At 33.5% G+C, this 18,051-nt stretch overlaps 1 protein-coding gene across 6 annotated transcripts in view; it reads left to right on the top strand.

The window, feature by feature from the left end:
* Window positions 1-16,347, top strand: part of LOC128220542 (leucine-rich repeat and calponin homology domain-containing protein 2-like) — a 61,596-nt gene extending 45,249 nt beyond the window's left edge. For 4 of the 6 annotated variants that reach the window (XM_052928977.1, XM_052928979.1, XM_052928982.1 and 1 more), the window contains one exon: window positions 6,125-10,927. In XM_052928977.1, coding sequence (XP_052784937.1) covers window positions 6,125-6,298 — 174 coding nt within the window. In that variant the 3' untranslated portion in view covers window positions 6,299-10,927. The other 2 variants (XM_052928978.1, XM_052928980.1) reach the window with 1 other exon arrangement.
* Window positions 16,348-18,051: the final 1,704 nt, after the last annotated feature.

An 18,051-nucleotide genomic window follows, 5' to 3' on the forward strand; every position in this document is an offset into this window, starting at 1 on the left:
TTTAAGTGTTTTTAGCTCGACTATTCGAAAAATAATGTGGGCTATACTACTCGCCCCGGCGTTGGCGTCCGGTATTTTTTAGGGCAAGTTGGGATTTTCACTTATAAGTCCAATACCCTTTATTCAATTGACTTAATACTTCACACAGTTGTTCAGGACCATCACACAATGAGGTTACATAACTCCATATTATCCTTAATACAAGTTATGACCCCTGATTGACTTAGGTTAAAGTTTTAGGGCAGGTTAAAGTTTTAGAGCAAGTTGGGATTTTAATAAAAAACTTCTATACCCTTCATTCAATGCATTTAATACTTCGCAGATATTGACGACCATCTTACAACAAGAAACATAACTCCATGTTAGCCCTAAATACAAATTATTGCCCTTGAATGTATTTTTTATATTTTTTTTATTTTTAACTTTTCTTATAATTTCTTTTGAAAGGCACATTTTATATTCCTAACTTGCGTCATTGTTTGGCGGGGGTGGTGTTAGAGCAGCGTCAAAGTCACCTTAGGCCAGAGTTTTTATATCTTTAGATTTACGGGAGCGCCGTACCTAAATATTGCAAAACCCAAATAAAAATAAAATTCATTTTCGTAGTTTTATTTTTATTTTTTCCGACGAACGTTGCTCCGATGTTAAGAAGAAAATAAAATTAGTGTTCTATAACCCATATCCCAGAACCAACTGGTGTACCAATTGTCATTAATTATAGGTCTTTTTACTGCACAAACCACGTAAACCAGTCGGAAATACGGGGGAAACAGAACAGGTACCCGTTACCATAACAACGTCCTGTCAAAAGTGAAAGTAGTTTTTGTCATACCCCTTATTTCTCGCAATTTCTGCAGCTATATAGAAATGTTTTACAACTAAACGTTCCGATGTTTATGTTTCATTAGTTAAATCAAACCATGGAGAATTTAAAGCGTGTTTATTGTGATTTTTTTTTATAAATTCAGTATGTTGTTCGCGTTTCGTGGAATGATTGCGAAACTTCCGGTCAAAATAAGGAGACAGAAATTCTTGGGTTGTTTTGTCTATTAAAAGTCATTGGCGCACGTCGTATATTAACAAGGGTGAATTGGATTACAGTGCAAAAATGTATAGCTTCTGACAAACACAAACAATGATATCGTGTTCATCATAGTCAAAATAGATATTTTTTCTGAATTTGACTCTGGGGAGCATTGAACACACTACTTCACGATCACATATTTGAAGAGAAAAACACAAGGTATCGTGATATTCGTAGTTGTTAATTAGTTTAATAATGATTTAGAATTTAAATCGTTATAGAGTACTGAAAATGATGTAATAATAACATAGTGTGTGTTTCCGATAAAACAAAAAATCTGAACATAAGATATCTGGCAGTCAGTGCAAGAAGTCAAACTTATCCGTTGCTTATTGCCAACGGGCATAGCTGGAATTAGAAGGATATTTTCCAGACTGATTCTAAAATCAGTTCTTAGACCTGGTTTTTTGAAACATATAACACTTGTCAAATTTATCTTAATGCTCCCGAATTTTCTTTGGTGAAGTACATAAATGTAGATTTTGACTGTCTGTGTATCCGTAAGCCCTGTCAAACTTTGAAGTGAAGAAGAATTTCGATCAGGGCGTCAACTTTTTTTGGTTATTTTTTCTATATCAAAACCACATCACGGTAAATTGTCACGGTACTATTTCGTTAAAAACACATTTGACCTCCTTATTATACCGTGTCTGAAACTTTGTTCAATGTTTGATTACTTCACAATGGAAATGATATATATGCTTATACTGTGGGCAAAAGGTTAGAAATGGCCATTTAAACTTCTTTATTACACTGACATGTTTCATAAAATCCATGGGTTGATAATATATGCACCTCATATGCATAGATGCATTCGAACAATTATATACAATTAATTTCAATGAGCGCTTGAACTCCACAGTGTTGAGGTCAATATTTTCAGTCATTAAAAGGATCTTATAATTATGCTTTTGAAACTTTATGGTGATCTATCACCCTTTTTTCAGCCTATGAAATAGCTGACACAAGTAAGGTGTGTTTTGTCTTCATGATATAAGAAGATTTAAAAAAATAAAAAAAATCGGAGAAAAATCCGTTTTATTTTTATTTATTTCTCCTTCGGGACATTTTATGCATTTTATTTTTATTTTTATTTCCTCCTCCTTACCCAACTTTTTGAAAAATCTCCCGTAAATCTAAAGATAAAAAAACTCTGGCCTTATGTATCGAATAATTTTAGTTAGGCTTGACATAAAGAGACCAAACTTGGCATATACAAAGAGTTTATGGAGACCTTTTATGGGAATGGGTTTGAGGCCCCTAGGATTAAGGTCAAGGTTGCTATTAATAGAAAAAGGGTTGGTATTGAATAACTTAAGTAAGGGTCTTCATATTGGTACCAAATTTGGTATATAGGAAGAGTTTATAGAGACCTTTCCTGAGATTGTTGTATTGCATTGTGACTTTATACAATAGTAGTCAACCACCCAACCTACTTAAATAACCAAATTGGATAACTGTATTTTGCAAATAATGGCCCTTTATTATTGGAATTCTGGTTAAAATTTTACCACATTCATGTTAATATCTCAGCAAATACATCATGTATTGCATTTAGATCTAATCTAATTTTACAGTGATCCATGTTTTGCCAAAACTTTTCAACCCTTACACTGGAAAGCGGCGTAATAGTCGAGCGCGCAGTCTCTGTGACTGCTCTTGTTCATTCAAAGGTCTATTGACTGTGTATTGAATAATTGTCTCTATTGTTTATGGACTGGATAGTTTTTTTCATGCTAGATAGGTAGAATTAAAGCTATCAGTCTGAAACCTTCTATTTTAATGGTTAAGAATAATAAATGAAAAAAAAAATTGACACTTCCATGTTTTTTTATTGGATTATTTCTGCTGTAGCAATGATGAATAGGGAATCTTTTAAATGAGGAAGACAATCCTTCCCTTACCAGTGTGAGGCACAAACTGTTTTTGCACTGGAGTCTTCCAGGCTTCATACAAGTGCAGTGAGAGTCCAAGAATGAGGATAAACTCAATCCTTACAGAAATTAAGTCATATTTAAGTACAGTCTGTCCGTGGCAATATTTAACAAGATTTCATTTTATATTGAACTTTCAAGAAATTGAAAATGAGTGCTTATAGATGCATTATAGTAACCCTCAACACAGTTTGCAAAATGTTCTTTCCTTAGTTTTATTTTTTCTCATGTTGAATTCATACAAATATGAAGCAAAAATTATAACCAAAATTTAATTTAGATTGACTTAGATTTGTATCTCTGCTTGAGGCTGGTTGAAATCGGATAATAATATTATCATAATATATATTAATATAATAGGTCCATTTAAAGATTATTTTTAACCATTACCGGGCAATATCATTAATATTTATGAATAACCTATTAACATACTGCATTTAATGTGAAGCTTAGTTATATCTGACGTTCTAGTGCACATGGAATATATAATCATAATACTTGTAGACTTTATGAAACCTTAAAATTTCTTGCTTTGTAGAATACAGTCATCATCATGCATAGAAGAATATCATGACTAGTTTTCTTGTCGTACCATACTTTCCATACTTGCTAGACGAGGGGCCTTACTCATAAAGCATTGAGCACACGTTTATTTTAAATACCATTTTCTTTTCATCAAGTGTATTCATAAAAAAATATAATTTATGCATTTCTTTTTGCAAAATTTCATTTTCTTCTAATACTGTTTTAGTTTTCTTTGAAATCAGGTTTAAAAAGGGAAATGTTCTGCAACATGTAAGTTGCAAATGTAAATCAAGATGCTTTATGAAAAAGCCCAAGCCTGCTAACACTGTATTATCTCGATCAAGATGCATTATGAAAACAGCCCCAGCCCGAAAACACTGTATTACCTCGATCAAGATGCATTATGAATACAGCCCCAGCCCGATAACACTGTATTACCTTGATCAAGATGCATTATGAATACAGCCCCAGCCCGATAACACTGTATTACCTTGATCAAGATGCATTATGAATACAGCCCCAGCCCGATAACACTGTATCATCACGATTGAGATCCTTTATGAATACAGCCCCAGTCTGATAACACTGTACCATCTCGATTAAGATCCTGCCCGATAACACTGTACCATCTCCATTAAGATCCTTTTTTAATACAGCCCCAGCCCCATAACACTGCACCATCTCGATTAAGATCCTTTATGAATACAGCCCCAGCCCCATAACACTGCACCATCTCGATTAAGATCCTTTATGAATACAGCCCCAGCCCGATAACACTGTACCATCTCGTCTAAGATCCTTTATGAATACAGCCCCAGCCCAATTACACTGTACCATCTCGATTAAGATCCTTTATGAATACAGCCCCAGTCCGATAACACTCTACCATCTTGATTAAGATCCATTATGAATACAGCCCCAGCCCGATAAATTCATCATAACACTATCATCACGGTCAGGATGCTTTATGAATTAGTAACAGCCCCAGCCAGATAACACTGTACCATCTCGATTAAGATCCTTTATGAATACAGCCCCAGCCCGATAACACTGTACCATCTCGATTAAGATCCTTTATGAATATAGCCCCAGCCAGATAACACTCTACCATCTTGATTAAGATCCATTATGAATACAGCCCCAGCCCGATAACACTGTACCATCTCGATTAAGATCCTTTATGAATACAGCCCCAGCCAGATAACACTCTACCATCTTGATTAAGATCCATTATGAATACAGCCCCAGCCCGATAAATTCATCATAACACTATCATCACGGTCAGGATGCTTTATGAATTAGTAACAGCCCCAGCCAGATAACACTGTACCATCTCGATTAAGATCCATTATGAATACAGCCCCAGCCCGATAAATTCATCATAACACTATCATCATGGTCAGGATGCTTTATGAATTAGTAACAGCCCCAGCCAGATAACACTGTACCATCTCGATTAAGATCCTTTATGAATACAGCCCCAGCCAGATAACACTCTACCATCTTGATTAAGATCCTTTATGAATATAGCCCCAGCCAGATAACACTCTACCATCTTGATTAAGATCCATTATGAATACAGCCCCAGCCCGATAAATTCATCATAACACTATCATCACGGTCAGGATGCTTTATGAATTAGTAACAGCCCCAGCCAGATAACACTGTACCATCTCGATTAAGATCCATTATGAATACAGCCCCAGCCCGATAAATTCATCATAACACTATCATCACGGTCAGTATGCTTTATGAATTAGTAACAGCCCCAGCCAGATAACACTGTACCATCTCGATTAAGATCCTTTATGAATACAGCCCCAGCCAGATAACACTGTACCATCTCGATTAAGATCCTTTATGAATACAGCCCCAGCCTGATAACACTGTACCATCTCGATTAAGATCCTTTATGAATACAGCCCCAGCCAGATAACACTGTACCATCTCGATTAAGATCCTTTATGAATACAGCCCCAGCCTGATAACACTGTACCATCTCGATTAAGATCCTTTATGAATACAGCCCCAGCCTGATAACACTGTACCATCTCGATTAAGATCCTTTATGAATACAGCCCCAGCCTGATAACACTGTACCATCTCGATTAAGATCCTTTATGAATACAGCCCCAGCCCGATAACACTGTACCATCTCGATTAAGATCCTTTATGAATACAGCCCCAGCCTGATAACACTGTACCATCTCGATTAAGATCCTTTATGAATACAGCCCCAGCCAGATAACACTGTACCATCTCGATTAAGATCCTTTATGAATACAGCCCCAGCCTGATAACACTGTACCATCTCGATTAAGACCCTTTATGAATACAGCCCCAGCCAGATAACACTGTACCATCTCGATTAAGATCCTTTATGAATACAGCCCCAGCCCGATAACACTGTACCATCTCGATTAAGATCCTTTATGAATACAGCCCCAGCCCCATAACACTGTTCCATCACGATCAAGATCCTTTATGAATACAGCCTCAGCCCGATAACACTGTACCATCTCGATTAAGATCCATTATGAATACAGCCCCAGCCCGATAACACTGTATCATCTCGTTTCAGGCATGCATGTGTGAAACAGATGATATAGTTAGCGGGTGTCGTCCGGCTAGACTTGTCCCCCTGGTGTTGGAACTAACCTTACACCCCGTGCTAACTGATGTCTACATATCGCATCTTTGTATCTTGGTGCTAGTTGCTACATGCTTGTTTCTTTACTGGCATGGGGAATGGTGACGGGCTCGTAGAAAAGCTTGTAGAACATTTGTTTTGTTTTGTTACTTATTGTCACTCATGTGCTAACCGCATGTTTTTGAATGTTAAATATATCACATTATGAAACAAACAGTGATAGAAACATCTTTATATTTGTGATAAAAACTGCCTTTTAAAAAATGTCTTTAGTCTGTACATATTTGTTCAAGACATTTTGATTTCTCAAAACGTAAACTGAAATAAAATAATGTTTCATTTTTTTTATTTTTTTTTTATGTGGGGTGGGGGGGGTAATGTTGGTAGAAATTTATCAAAAGAATGTTTCATTTAGAAGGTACAAGGCATGTTTTGTGCTAAAAGCTTACACAAAGAATGAAATAATTGGTTTAGGAGTAGAACAATTCTTCACATTTCAAGTCTGATCAAAATCTCATGCGAAATATATTGATATTTGTCAGACTTCTTTGATTTCAGTTAGTTTTCCTAATTTGGATGTTAAGAGGATTTTGTCAAGTTTATTCTAGGCATAAAAACCTCTTGCTAGAATAAATGTCACAAAAAATCCATAGCTAGAATAAAAGTCAGACAAGCTGATGTAAATGATATGTAGCATTTTGTATTCAACCATTGTGGCTGGAGTTTCATAGTGCTGACAATAATAAGACCTGGATTGCCTTAGTTGTACCCTTCAGACATCATCCATTAGTATAACAACAAAAATGTCATTTCAATCAGGGCACAGTAAATGAATCCAATTGTCATGGCTTGTAGGTCAATAGAAATACCTGTTTATTTTGAGGTTGTAACACAAGAACTTTTCAAGAATGTTTGTCATTTTATAACTGCTAGTCAATCTAAATTTGTTTTATGAGGACACATTTTGTGATTATTATCTGATCTAATTTGACATAATTGTTCTTATAACCCAGGCGAACTTTTCAAGAATGTTTGTCATTTTATAACTGCTAGTCAATCTAAATTTGTTTTATGAGGACACATTTTGTGATTATTATCTGATCTAATTTGACATAATTGTTCTTATAACCCAGGCAACTTGAAGATGATGTTCATTACTATTACAACATTTTCAAATAACATCAGACTTTGAAATCCATTTCATATGTTCTCTTGGTGATTTTTTTTTAACATCATCATGTTCAAAATATTACATTAGAATATTTTTTTATTGTCTTCTGTATAAAATTGGTTAGAACAGAAAAGGCTCTTTTTTTAATTGGAATCTGACAATAGTCTTGGTGGATCTTTAATGCCAGTTAGTTTAGTGTATGTATTATTAATGTGATGAGTAATTCTAAAGAGCAGGGTTGATCATTTGCCATTGTAACAATGTTTATTGACAAAACGCACTCTGTTTAGACTATTATTAGTCGGCTTCCCGCCGTATGATGTCCTCATTTGGAGGAATAAAACTTGAAAGGAAGAATATGAACTTAAATATAAATTGTTTGATGTCTGATTTTTGTGAGTAATATGAATTACTGTTGATATTGGGAACAACTGTTTACTTTTTTCACCCCTTCTGAGGAGAGACTTAACTTGTGAATTCATAATTATAATCTATAATCTCAATGACATGACATGCCATAAAGAAAGAAATGATTGTACCTAAAAGAAAGATATGATAATTGATTAACAATTATCATATCTTTCTTTCAAGTACAATTGTTCCATTTCATGCCCTCAGATATATTTATAGGAGTTTCGTCCGTCGCATCCCATCCAGTCCTGTTGCGTTCTTAACAAATCTTGTGTTTGCATGTTACACTCCAAAAGTACTTACACTCATGGAACTTCATAGGAATGTTGGTCAGTTGTGCACCCGTGATTTCTTTCACATTTCACCTTTTCTAACAAGAGTTATTGTCCTTGACTATGAAGGATCTTGTGTTGCATGTAGCTCCAAAAGTATTGCACTTACAATCATGAACTTTCATAAGTTTCTTGGTCAACATTGGCTGTTGTGTACCTGCCATTTTTGTCACAATTTTATTGGGTTAACAAAAGTAAGGGCACTTGATTAAGTGTTCTGTAACTCTTGAAACTTGAAGGAATGTTGGTTGGCATGAGCTATTGTATACCTGCATTTCTTTCACAATTTACTTGGATAAACCCATTGGGCCCATGAATTAGTAAAAAATGGTTTGAAAAAAATGGTTTGAAAATTTTTTTTTTACATTTAACTGCAAACCCGACCAGGCGGCATCTTGAGGTATTAATCACTTCTGTGTCTCTATCTTCTGGGTAAACCATGCACAATCTTTAGATAAATGGATGCTTGTACCATGGTAGTATTCCTAGAATTTTCCAATACATTTGCAAGACGATTTATGTTTCCCATATGAGTTAATGCTTTTGGTCACATGTGTTAGCGTGTAAGTCTGTTAATGCAGTGTCTATTTCATGTCATGATATTGCTAATACGCAGGAATAATTATAGTGATAAAATGATTCTATGTTCCGAGATTAATAAAATGATATAACGTCAAATGAAAGTCATCTTAGAAGGGAAGTTTTATTGGAATAAATGTCATGTAAAGGTTTTAATCTATGTCTATTGTAGGTGGTATTATATTTCAAATAAAACATGGTACAGTCATACTGCCAGAGAGAATGACCACATGTTAAGCAAGGCCATTATTTTTGTTTTAATAATTGTGGGGTTTTGCTCCTTTTTTGACTGAAAATGAAGTCTGCAGAGGTCATGATAAAAATTATAAACAATATTTTTCTCACAAACAACACAAAGGCATGGGGTATCTGAGCAAAATTTAATGTTATGAGGTGATTTTGTTGCGATGTGTGGTTGATATTTTGTGCTATGTTTTTAAAACCAATCTTAAATAGGTTGGTATACATTATATGTGATAATGTTTGTGTTAAGAATTTTCTGTGCTATATATGAGTGATGTTAGCTTGGCTATTTTACCTCATCTGTCTATGAAGAACAAAAGTTTATGTCATAGCCTTGGTATTGGTCTCTGTTTTAAAGCTTAAACTATTAATTGGTTGAAAGATTCATATGAAACTTGGAACATATGTTGAAGAGACATTATGCACACAGGTGTACCAAGTTTTATGACTGTGGCTTCAATAATTGTTGAGGTGTGCTGGAGCATGATTTTTGTTTATAATGGCCATAACATTATGATTGTATAGGACAATAAGAGCACTTCTGTGTAGCAAATTATATTCATAACTTGAGTTGAAGTATTTGAGTTATGCCAAAATTGAATATTTGTGCATCTGTTTGTGATTATGTTTTTTTTAGTATCCTTTTTTAAGTCTTACACTGCTCTCATGGACATGTTAATTATGTTTGATTTAAATTTAGTTTTATTGATTAGTTGATATCATAACTCATTGTCTAGATTAATAAGAGAATCTATTTAAATCATAATTGTTTGAATTTCTTTCAAAATTGATATGTATTACTTCAATTCATATTAAAAAAACCCAAACACTTTGGACCTTAATAAGTCATTTTATTTCATGAATCTTTGATGTTTGTATTTCCACAATGCTAATACATTTGACCTTGAATCTAGTCACTTCACTTGTAGTTTACAATATATTGCATGTTATGTTTTACAATGTTATCTCAGTTAGGTTTAATACTGTTTTAACAGCCATACTTTTCCAGCAATGTTTTTTTTCAAAAATGCATACATTCCATATACGTATATGTTCAGTTCCACTATATAACACTTTATTATATGTGATGTTTATGCTTGCTTTATTACTTTTTATTATATACTTATGTATCTTCTTAATGATATTAAAACATTTTATCTGTTTTATAAATTGGTTGTGTTTTTTTGTGATAATTCTCATGAAATTGGCAATAAAATGTTATGCAATGTATGTTTTGTCCTGTTAATAGCTAGATTCATAGATTGTATGTGACAGTTTTAAGTGTGTATAAATATATTAAAAAAACATTCCATGCGAAAAGTGGTAATCCATTGGCTGTTTGTTTCAAATTGATACTCTGGCCTATTTTCACTTACATCATTGGACTAAAACTCAGAAAAGCAAAAGCTTAATTTCATTGTTAAACTGCTGTTACTGAGAGGAAAGATGGCAAAAAATGCTGTATCTGACACATAAAATATTTCTACAATCAGGCGCATATCTTTTATCAAAATTACATGTAGTAACATGAAAGGTATTTTGAAACGTTCAAGAATTCAATTTTCTCATTGATACTCAATGTTTTCAAGATGTCAGTGAAAATGGACTCAGTCAAAGTTTGATTTACTCTCAGAATTAATTTGACAGCTTTGCAACTGTGGGGAAAAGGTTCTGTATGTGAATGAATACATTTGTGTATTGTACAACAACTGGACATGATAAACTATAGTTTGATCAACAAATACAGCAGCTATTTGACTATTAACTGTAAGGACAACAATATGTTTAAGGGTAAGCTGTACAATTCTTTGTCAAGATCGGATTTTTAAAATTTGGTGCTTTACAATTGAGCTTTTGAACAAATTACTAGTACAGAAGTTTTGATGATATTAACTCAAAAGCAGCAAATTTGAGGGTAAGAGAGGGATAGTGGTTATGATGTCCCCCACTGACCCAACTAAAATGTTCAAAAATGCCTTATATCCAACCTGTTGTATATTTCAGGAGCAGATCTGTGAATCCAGCGACATTCTCGCTGAAAAGGGGCTTCACCGTGTTGCACACACAGTTGCTTCCCTTGTTGCCATAGGGACACATTCAAAACATCCAGCCTCAGCTGTTTGAAGTAGTGCTAGAACAATTAAATTAGGATTTAAATCAGATCTTGTAATATGACATGTGATATTAATTAATGCATTGAATGTCCTGTAGGACTGATTTTATAGCGACACAAATAATTATGTTGCTTAGCAACACCATTATGACTTGTCCACATGAAAATGGAATGCCTAGAACTGCCTGTGATGATTATAACTAGAAACGTCTTGCCTTAGTTTTGTTTTTTTGTTGTCGGTATATTTGACGATCCTGAGTCACGCTTTCTTCAGTAAAAAAGTTTTACTGCTTCGTTGAAAGTGAAACAAGAAATTAGTTGTTAAAATTGAAGTTGTTAAAGTTGAAATTAGATGTTTTTGGCTATTTGATGAAGAGAATGCACTTTAGGGGATCAATTATTTATTTGTTCATATGTTTTATCTGTAATACAAGTTTCATATTCAAAAGCATTTGTCTTTTACTTGCACATATTTTATCACCATGTTAAAAAACACATAAAAGAAACACCATACATTAAAAACACTTAATCCCTTTATGTCTTCTACATGGTGAGCTTATGTAACACCAGTCTTCATTAGATAGAAGATGTAGAAAAGCAAGGTTTCTGTGGAATTAACTGCTCACAAGGGCAAGTTTTCTTCCTCCTTTTTTCGTACACCTTGTCGTTTAGTTTCGAATAAGGTGCAATATTTCACCAATTACTGATAGGTCTAGAATATGACGAGAATAATGCCTTTTAAGCTGTGCTACAGATTACAAGGAGGAGGATTTCACAAATTATTCATTGTATAGTAGTACCAGCATTTGTGTCCTGAAGTGTATATGTATTAACTAAAGGAAACTGTCCATGTTTTCTGATACATGATATTGAAAGCAAGTCTAACTCATATTTATACAAGAAATATGTTACTCACATTATTTGTACAGAATAAATGTCAAGTCTAACTGCTTACACATCAACTGTTCCACCATTGTTCATATTTTCTATTTATTTTAATTGTTATCTCATTATAACTAACAAACATTTGGTAAAATCAAAAACACCCTTTTCATATCTCATCATTATAATCTATGCATCATAGTATTTTATATTTTAGTGTTCATTAGTTCATTACTTAATACATTTAATTGATTTCACCATTTTATGTGAGATCAATCTGTCTCAGTTTCCTGATAGCTCATCTTTACAAGATCGTGGTGACCAAAATTTCAATTAAAAAACTGCTAGTTTTCACTAAGGTATTGTTTAGTAAACCATTATGTACTTTCCTTAACTTATGTCTGTAAAGCCTTATTGTATGCAAACCCTCATCACTTCATTATTGATTTTTTCCATTGAAATGTAGATATTGGGGCCATCTTACCAGCAAGCATATTGAATGATCTATTTTAAGAATCATTTATTGATTGATTGTAAAGCGATATATTTTATAAAGAAATATTTTGGCTAGATATATTTCTCTACACTTATTTAGATTTAAAAGTTGAAATGGTAGTTTTATTTTGGTACATTTATTTATCGTGTGCTATTTTGACATAAACTTGATGATAAGATGCCCAAATTGAGCCAGCTTATTGAAATAGTATTTGGCAGTAAAATTCAAGTAAGTGTTAGAATTCCTGTAAGCATCTTCACAACATTTTGACACTTATTGTTGTAGGAAGATAAATGCTGATAACACTTGTACCATTTATAAGCGTGTCTTGTTTGTTGTTGTTGCATCATAATCCATATGGGAACAGTAAAGTACAGTGGAAACTCACTAAACCGGACAAGGTCCGGACTGGGCAAAATTTCCGGTTTAGTGAGGATTCCGGTTTAGTGAGGATTTGATGTACGGAGTAAGTTTACTCAAAATATTAACTGAGTTAACCTTTAGAGGGAAGTTGAAAACTGGAATAAAATGAAAAGGGACAGTTCAATTCTTCAACGTTTAGACAGAGGTTGAGACATGATTAAAGCACATGCAAAAGTGATAAACATTATTAAACATTTCTGCGTTTTTATAATAATTTTTTTTTTTCAAATCTTAAAGTAAAACAACTCGCGTAATTTAATGCTTGTTAAGTATGTTTGATAGTTTAATTAACGCACCGCTCTGATTTGATTCAATCATAGAAGTCTTTAGATAAAACAACCCTCCAAAATGATCATTTTAATAACCGTTTCTAGTTCTTTATTTCCTGCAACAAACCAATTAATGTTTAGATCAATTTCCTTTTTACAAGTTTGAGTATCTCGCGGCAGTCAATCCTAAGCGCAATCAACATTATCGATTATCGAGTTAACACAACATCACAGGTGCAATATTTAACGACGCACCGGCTGTCAAAACAAAGTGACGCGCGATTTCGCCAATTCCTAATACACAAAATCATTTTGACATGTTTGAACAAATATACATCCGAGTTTGTGAGGTAAAATTACGTTGACAACTAACAAATTTTCTCGATTTTTTGTCCGGAATTCCAGGGTTCCGGTTTTGTAGGGATTTTTTTACATTGAAAATAGAAGGGAAAAACTGGGACTCTGAAAAAAGTCCGGTATCCGAGGATTCCGGTTTTGTGGAGATCCGGTTTAGTGAGTTTCCACTGTACTACTTTACGTGCAGTTTGACCATGTTATAGATATCCACTTATACGCACCCCAGTTATTGAACGTTGCCTTTGACAACGTGATACAAGATGGGTACACTGTATGATTTCGATAACTAAAGTTGTGGGTGTAGTAACATTTACTTGTAAAGTGCTGAATACACTGTAAATACTATTATTAACTGTACATACTTTACACAGATGTATGCTTTAATATGCTGCAAGTTGAACAGATGTGTTCTAGCTCTGTCTAGCCACTTAAGTTTCTTTAATGTAACTCAATATCTTTCATGTAACTAATTTTTCACTTGACTATTTGAAGAATAAGGAGAGCTATACTACTCACCCAAGCGTCGGTGTCAGCATCACACCTTGGTTAAGGTTTTGCATGCAAGCACCTTGAAATCAATATCTCAGTAATTACATCATGTATTGCATTGAAACTTTAGAAATGTATTCCCAACTATCTAACCTACTTAATTAATGAAGTTAGATAACACTTACTTGAATTTAATGCAAAAAATGGGGCTTTATTATTTGACTTAGAAATTCTGGTTAAGGTTTTGTGTGCAAGCACACATAGGTTAATATCTCAGCAACTACTCGAAGTATTGCATTGAGACTTAATACAATGGTACTCAACCATCCAACCTACTTAATTAACCAAGTAAGATAACTCTTATTTGCATTTAATGCAAATAATTGCCCTTTATTATTCGACTTAGAAATTCTGGTTAAGGTTTTGTGTGCAAGCACACGTAGATTAATATCTCAGCAACTACTTGAGGTATTGCATTGAGACTTTATACAATGGTACTCAACCATCCAACCTACTTAATTAACCAAGTAAGATAACTCTTGTTTGTATTTAATGCATATAATTGCCCTTTATTATTCAACTAAGAAATTCTGGTTAAGGTTTTGCTTGTAAGCACATATAGGTTAATATCTCAGCAACTACTTGAGGTATTGCATTGGGACTTTATACAATGGTACTCAACCATCCAACCTACTTAATCTAACAAAAGTTAGATAACTCTAGTTTGCATTTAATGCAAAAAATTGCCCTTTATTTTTTGACTTAGAAATTCTTGTTAAGGATTTGCATGTAACCACATTTAAGTCAATATCTCAGCAAATATATCATGCATTGCATTGAAACTGTACTCACAGGCTCCCAACCATTTAACCTTCTTATTTAATCAAGTAAGATAACTCTATCTCTAATATTACATAATTTTTGCCCCTTTATTATGCGACTTAGAAGTTCTGGTTAAGGTCTTGCATGTTAACGCACAGGATAATAGCACAGGATAATATCTCGGCAACTACTTGAGGTATTACTTTGAGACTTTATACAATGGTATTCAACCATTCACTTGAATAACCAAGTTAGATAACTGTATTTTGCAAATAATGGCCATTTATTATTGGACTTAGAAATTCTGGTTAAAATTTTGCATATAACCACAGTTATGCTAATATCTCAGCACATCATCTATTGCATTGAAATCTAATCTAACAGTGATCCATGCATGTTTCTCCAAACCTTTTCAATCCTAACACTGAAAAAAGCGGCGGAATAGTCGAGCGCGCTATCTCTGTGACAGTTGTTGTTGTTTCTTTAAGTAACAAACTTACTATAAAAGTCATTCTAAGATCCCATTACAACGTATAAGATATATTATTTAAGGGTAAACAGCTGGATTAAGTTTGATTGAAATGAACAGTTTCAATAACAAGGGGTTCGCATGCCATTAAAAGAAGTCAGTCTTCATGGGATGTAATATAAAGAGCTGACCAGGGATCAGTATTTACATTTGTATTGTCCCTACATTTACTAATGGTATTTTTATGTCTGTTTATTTAGAATTGATAAGATAAAAATGTGCTTACACTTGCCTGCTTTGTGGACATGTATTATGATGTAAGCTAAAAAGTTTTTATATAAAGTGTATAAAAAGTGGTATTGAACCTTATTAAACTACGAATTTAATATTTAATGGCATGTACCAGTAGGCATTTTTCTGCTGATAAATATGTCACTGTTGTTTGACCATTCCTGGCTTTAATGTTGCTTCCATTTAAACATGTAAAATTGTGCAATAGGTTTATTTCTTCCAGTTAAATATTCATGTTTTTTGTTTGTTAAGAAGACGTTTTGAAGATTAAGACTGGTTTTGGATAAATTCAACTTAAAATATATATTTGTTGACAATCTATACGTTAAAGTGTTACTTGAAAAGGTATATCTGATAAATTCCTTTTTCTCTTGTATAACATTAACCAGTTGTCCAATTGTGTGTGTTTTCATTTAGAAGAAAAATGCTTTAAATTCATCAGTGAATACCATTGTTCACGAAGGCATAGAAGACTTAGAAATTTCGTTTCGGTATGATACAATGTTATTAACTATTAACATTACTTTTGTAGCATATTATGTGTTTTACAATAGGTAATCATTCATTGTTTGTTCATTTTAAGCTGGTTACTAACGTTTGTTTAGATAATGTTAATGTAGGATTAGACGCTATTTATGAGATGGGTATGCATTTATTTTCCTTGTGTATATTTAACATGATGCCTTCTGCAAGGGTGAGCTCACGTTGTCATTTTTATCTCGTGTATTTATTATTACATGTAATCATGTCTTGCTTAATCACCTATCTTTGTTCATTTGATATGAATGATAAAACACTAAAATGCCATCTGTTGTTTTCATTGTTTATTGTCTCGCCTGTTTGTCGAAGATAGAAGTCCAGGTATTGTCATAGCTAATGTGTTGTCATCTTTATTGGGGTCGACATCATACAGAACATTATGGAATGGGCCGTTATTTAAAAAGAATTGTTGATTTTAATTGACTGAAACGTTAACGTTCAAGTTCTAAAATAACCAAAGAGATAGCAATGTTTAAAGATGAAGCTATCGTTAAGTACCTCTCTGTATCACTGTTATATAAACGTCTAATGGAGGTAAACATATAAATATCGAAGGAATGACTTTATTTAAGACAAACTTCGTATTATACACAGTTTACTTTTTCTGGTCGTATATTTTGTATAATGGCCGTTTGATCACCAGACACGTAATATCGCTTGCGGTGCTGCTGCTTAATGAACAATTCATTTAAACTCGCAAGAACAGAACCCTAAAATAGAAGATTGATACAAGACTATTTCTAGACGGTCCTTTCACACACCACTAATTAGATTAATGTAATCATAGTTTAATTAAACCCATAAATAAAGGAAAAAATGTTGATGCAGTGTTTTAGAGCTAAAAAAAGCCTTTGACCCCATCGTTTAAATTCAACTGCAAAGGGTAGAACTGTTATTTTTATTGTTGTATTTCAATTAAAATTACATATAGTTTCTCTGAAATTAGAAACAATATGTGAAAATAGAATTGCAAGAAACAGACACACGATTGACTCCTAATGGTGTCCCTAAGGATTTCTTAATTGGTCCAGTTTTGTTCGTTTTATATATAAATAGCCTCAGCGCATGTTTCTTATTCAATTGGTGTTGATATATATGGTGACGACTTCTCTCCGACATAAAATAAATTGATGTTATATGGTATTAAACGAAGACAATATGTATGCTTATTGGAACAGAATACAGATTAATGAATGTACCTTGCTTATGCAAAAAGTCGAAGCTAAATGCATAGAAGACATACATTGTACTTGAGTATTGGTATCCGCCGCCGAAGGACAAGAGCGGAAGCACAGAACTCATAGTTTTACCTGGTATTGAACAAGTATGTGTTGAAAGGAAAGTAGATTACTTAAATAAAATCATTATAGTTTAAGACTGATTAACCATACGACCATCAGATAGAAATGTTTTGAAAACCCAAACAAATATCTCGAAATTTGATATCATGTTTCGACTCATATCCACAAAAGTAACATAGGCGGATGAGTTAATATCAACGTAGCTTCTGCAAATTACAATCTCAAAGTATTCTAGTAAAGGCTGAAATAATTGCTATAGGGTCACCAAATGCATGGGTGTGTGTTCACCCTGGAAACGACCAATTTAAGGCGTGTAACCGAGGTAGTTGGCTATTGTCGACACCCTTTGCTGTAGAGTCTGGTCGTATTAATTACAAAAGTATCGAAAAAGATAAGGTTTCAGCTCAGAGAAAAAGTATGTAAATTTGGAGGTAAAATGAAAACTTTGCTTGGAATGAGAACTGAGTTCGTGGTTTACAAGAAAATTCATAGTAAACAGTCATTGGACTGGACAAGAAAAAAAACTTGCACACTAATGCTCTTTTTCGTCTTTTGTCTCTAGGAGATATAATTTTGGACACGCACTTTATATGTTTATCTGACTCAACAACCGATATTTGGTATGTTTTTGAATCAATCTAATCTTTTGGTATAAATCTAGAAAGAAATA

This window comes from Mya arenaria, chromosome 15 (assembly GCF_026914265.1).
Source record: "Mya arenaria isolate MELC-2E11 chromosome 15, ASM2691426v1".
Lineage (NCBI taxonomy): Eukaryota > Metazoa > Mollusca > Bivalvia > Myida > Myidae > Mya > Mya arenaria.